Source organism: Notothenia rossii, assembly GCF_949606895.1.
Source record: "Notothenia rossii genome assembly, chromosome: 6".
Classification (NCBI taxonomy): domain Eukaryota; kingdom Metazoa; phylum Chordata; class Actinopteri; order Perciformes; family Nototheniidae; genus Notothenia; species Notothenia rossii.
This window is the reverse complement of record NC_136909.1, coordinates 1,232,036-1,236,849: the sequence shown is the minus strand read 5'-3', so window position 1 is coordinate 1,236,849 and position 4,814 is coordinate 1,232,036. Positions and strand designations below refer to the sequence as shown.

The 4,814-nt window shown below is 42.6% G+C and overlaps 1 protein-coding gene across 1 annotated transcript in view; it reads left to right on the top strand.

The window, feature by feature from the left end:
* The window catches only part of LOC307043320 (docking protein 2-like), a 17,652-nt gene extending 14,570 nt beyond the window's left edge, over positions 1 to 3,082 (top strand). The window contains exons 8-9 of the mRNA XM_079687698.1: positions 214 to 401; positions 1,986 to 3,082. Of these exons, the coding sequence (XP_079543824.1) occupies positions 214 to 401; positions 1,986 to 2,538 (741 nt within the window). The 3' untranslated portion in view covers positions 2,539 to 3,082. The remainder of the gene's footprint in view (positions 1 to 213; positions 402 to 1,985) is intronic.
* The last annotated feature ends 1,732 nt before the right edge of the window (positions 3,083 to 4,814 follow it).

Below are 4,814 nucleotides of genomic sequence, written 5' to 3'. Positions count from 1 at the left end.
GCTAGACCTAGGACCAGGTGGAGGGACTATATCTCTTCGCTGGCCTGGGAGCGCCTTGGGACCCCCCAGTCAGAGAAAATAAGAAAATAAAATTGAAAATAATAGAAAATAAGAAAAAAATAGAAAATATGAGAAAATAATTGAATATAATTCCATACAGTACACTTGAACATAATATAGTCATTTAATCAATATTCTGCTGTGTCTCCTCAGTGTCGTCTGGAGCCCCCTGTGGATAAGACCCTAACGGCAGTAAAGAGTCTGTCTCTGGACCCCCGCGGGCCCCCGGGGGCCCGGAAGAACCTGAAGATGATCTCCAGCTGCCCACTGCCCGACGCCGCCCCCCCCCCGGACCAGACCTACTCTCAGGTGGCTCTGCCGGCGGACCGCGGCCCCCGCAGGTAAACATGGGAAGTAGTGGAGTGCAAATACTTTGTTACTGTACTTAAGTACATCTTTCTGGTATCAGTACTTTACTCCACTGCTTATCTTTCGGACCACTTTTTACTTTGACTTCTAACATTTTAACTCAAATACCTGTACTTTCTACTTCTTACATGTTGAACACAAATACCTGTACTTTCTACTTCTTACATGTTGAACACTAATACCTGTACTTTCTACTTCTTACATGTTGAACTCAAATACCTGTACTTTCTACTTCTTACATGTTGAACTCAAATACCTGTACTTTCTACTTCTTACATGTTGAACTCAAATACCTGTACTTTCTACTTCTTACATGTTGAACTCAAATACCTGTACTTTCTACTTCTTACATGTTGAACTCAAATACCTGTACTTTCTACTTCTTACATGTTGAACTCAAATACCTGTACTTTCTACTTCTTACATGTTGAACTCAAATACCTGTACTTTCTACTTCTTACATGTTGAACTCAAATACCTGTACTTTCTACTTCTTACATGTTGAACACAAATACCTGTACTTTCTACTTCTCACATTTTGAACTCAAATACCTGTACTTTCTACTTCTTACATGTTGAACACAAATACCTGTACTTTCTACTTCTTACATGTTGAACTCAAATACCTGTACTTTCTACTTCTTACATGTTGAACTCAAATACCTGTACTTTCTACTTCTTACATGTTGAACTCAAATACCTGTACTTTCTACTTCTCACATGTTGAACTCAAATACCTGTACTTTCTACTTCTGACATGTTGAACTCAAATACCTGTACTTTCTACTTCTTACATGTTGAACCCAAATACCTGTACTTTCTACTTCTTACATGTTGAACTCAAATACCTGTACTTTCTACTTCTTACATGTTGAACTCAAATACCTGTACTTTCTACTTCTCTCATTTTCCAAACCGGCTGGTTCCTTTAGTCTGAATGTGTGTTTGGTGGCGTGATCATTATTATTTAGAGTCATTGCGTGCCTATTGATTTGAACACGATCCGTGTATCCATCATTTCCTGGTCTTCTCTAAAGAAGAGGGACCAATGGAAACGTTGTCATGTTGCCGTTGGTCACCATGGAAACATTCATTAGCTAACAATGACATTATTGTTCTATTAATATAAAGGGAGGTCAGGTACTCTTTAAAACAGCTGCTAGTTATGGGTACTTTTTACTGAAGTACATTTCAAAGCCTCTTTAATTTGACTTGAGTAAAGAAGTTTAGTCAGTACTTGTACTTTCACCAGAGTATTTTAAACACGAGAATCTGTACTTCTACTTGAGTAAAGGATGTGTGTACTTCTACTGGAGTAAAGGATGTGTGTACTTCTTCTGGAGTAAAGGATGTGTGTACTTCTACTGGAGTAAAGGATGTGTGTACTTCTACTTGAGTACAGGATGTGTGTACTTCTACTTGAGTACAGGATGTGTGTACTTCTACTTGAGTAAAGGATGTGTGTACTTCTACTTGAGTACAGGATGTGTGTACTTCTACTTGAGTACAGGATGTGTGTACTTCTACTTGAGTAAACGATGTGTGTATCTCTCCAGGGAGAAGCGCCCCCCCAAGGACCCGGAGTATTCCCTCCCCTTTGACTCCCTCTCTCCTCCCCCCATCTCCTCTCCTGTGATTGGTCCTCCCCCCGAACACGACCCTCTCTACGACAGCATCGACGAGATGAAGATCAGGAACGTCTTCCTCAGCACCGCCGTCATCGATCACATCTACGATGAGCCCGAAGGCCGCGCCCCCCCCTCGCAGAAACCCACCCCCCTCTCCCTGTACGATGAGCCTGAGGAGGTGCGGGGGGACGCCTGGAGGGTCATGGGAACCCCCGATGACCCCAAAGGTCATGAGTTCCCCTACAACCCCCGCGTGGACGACTACGCCGTGCCCAAACGACCTCAGAGGGCACGTCCTGTCGGCACCAACGAAGAAGAAGAAGAAAAAGAAAATTGGAAGGGGGAGGAGCCAAGAGAGGAGGCGGAGGGGGAGGAGGAGGAGGAGGAGGGCCAACATGTGGAAGAGGAGGAGGAGCCAAACGAGGAGGAAGAGGAGGAGCCATACTCTCCGTACAATAACGTGATGATGAAACAGCTGTGAGCCGATCAAACTGAGACCCACAACAACAACAACAACAACAAACAGACACGGAGGGAACATGTATAGGAAATCATTTGAATCTCCAGATCAGCGAGATGCATTACGAGAACAAGAACCTCACACTTTGATTAAAACCTAAAAACCATCAGATCATATTTATGAGAAACTGGAAGTGATTCATCTCCGTTATATTTAAAATGATAAATGACTTGTCTTGTTGTTTCTCAGGGTTTTCCTTTTATCAAGCGTTCTTACAAAACTCTAAGCTGGTTGACCAATCACAACAGAGCCGGCCAGCTGACCAATCAGAGCAGCTCTGGTTTCAGACAGAGGGTGAAAAGAGGAGGGCAGGCAGTGTGAGAACAGTAAAGGGCTTTCTGAACATTGGATGAAACTGTTTTAGGGTTAGGGTCTGCTCCACATCAAACATTATATATTTATATTACGTCGAGTACTCGATAACCCAAACCGTTGACTTGCATCCTCTCACGATGTGTACAGATGGTCTGATCTCTGTAAATCTGAAATAAATGTTTTTATTATGGATCTGTTTCCTCTTTCATTTCAGACATGAAAACTCATTTAGACAAAGTGATCTGTTTTAAAACGCTCTGAGTCGTCTCTGTGGAGAAACTGGAACACGCCTGGATCCTTCTGGAAGGAACAACATGCAATCAATGAGAGCGGAGCGATGTGACAGAAAGAGGTCTGAGTGTGTGTGTGTGTGTGTGTGTGTGTGTGTGTGTGTGTGTGTGTGTGTGTGTGTGTGTGCGTGTGTGTGTCTGAATGTGTGTGTCTGAGTGTGTGTGTGTGTGTGTGTGTGTGTGTGTGTGTGTGTGTGTGTGTGTGTGTGTGTGTGTGTGTGTGAGTGTGTGTGTGTGTGTGTCTGAGTGTGTGTGTGTGTGTGTGTGTGTGTGTGTGTGTGTGTCTGAGTGTGTCTGAGTGTGTGTGTGTGTGTGTGTGTGTGTGTGTGTGTGTGTGTGTGTGTGTGTGTGAGTGTGTGTGTGTGTTTGTGTGTGTCTGAGTGTGTGTGTGTGTGTGTGTGTGTGTGTGTGTGTGTGTGTGTGTGTTTGTGTGTGTCTGAGTGTGTGTGTGTGTGTGTGTGTGTGTGTGTGTGTGTGTGTGTGTGTGTGTCTGAGTGTGTGTCTGAGTGTGTGTGTGTGTGTGTGTGTGTGTGTGTGTGTGTGTGTGTTTTAATTGAAGACCCGAGGCTTCCTGTTTAACACAGCACTTTAGCATAATTAAACTGACACACACACACACACACACACACACAAACACACACACACACACACACACACACACACACACACACACACACACACACACACACACACACACACACACACACACACACACACACACACACACACACACTTCTTTATGGATACTGGAAACATCATCAAATCCACTTATAGCGTCATATAGTTCACGTTGTATTTGATACACTGATGAATGATTCCTTTATGATCTTTATCCTGTTATTAAGCATGAATCAGACCCAGGAGCAAAGGCACAGCAGGTATACAAAAGGACAGAGATACCAACATACACAGGAATAATACATCAAAAATAAGAAAAATCTATTTAGAAACAAAACATAATAACAGGTTAAAAAACAATTAATCGAAAAATGTAATAAATACAAAGAGCAGACAAAGCAGGGGCAACCTCATGGAAGATAGTAACTTAAATAACAAGATCAAACATATTGGAACATAACACGTGAAAAAGGCAGAATAATATCAACATATTAAATAAAAGCTCATATACACTATACCTTTACTGACTGAAGGTACCCCCCCTCAGACAGCTGCTTCCCCTCACAATGAGAAACGCTTCAGATCTAAATCACAGATTTGGTTTGTCGTGTTCACGCCGACCATCTGTGAGCCGAGACTTCATGAATAATATACCCAGTAAGGAGAAGTGAAGCTGCTGCACGCGCTCACTGGCAGAGCTAGATGTTACTCACATGTACTTTCATTTAATGTACTTCATCTGTGGTCAAAGAGAAACACCAAATGAACCAAACTAACTTGTATTTATCATCATCAACGCAGCAGTGAACTATAGGCAGGCCGACGCAACGTATCCACTAAAGCTGAACAACAGTCTCAGAGTCAGTGGGAACATAACTGTTAGTGTTTGTCAGTCTGAAATGAATAGGTTAGCTACGTTAGCTAGCTAGCTCACAGCAGATCTGCAGGAACATCAGAAGGAGTCATGTGATCACATTGTTAAAAATAGGACCATAGAATAAGTTTATATCTGCA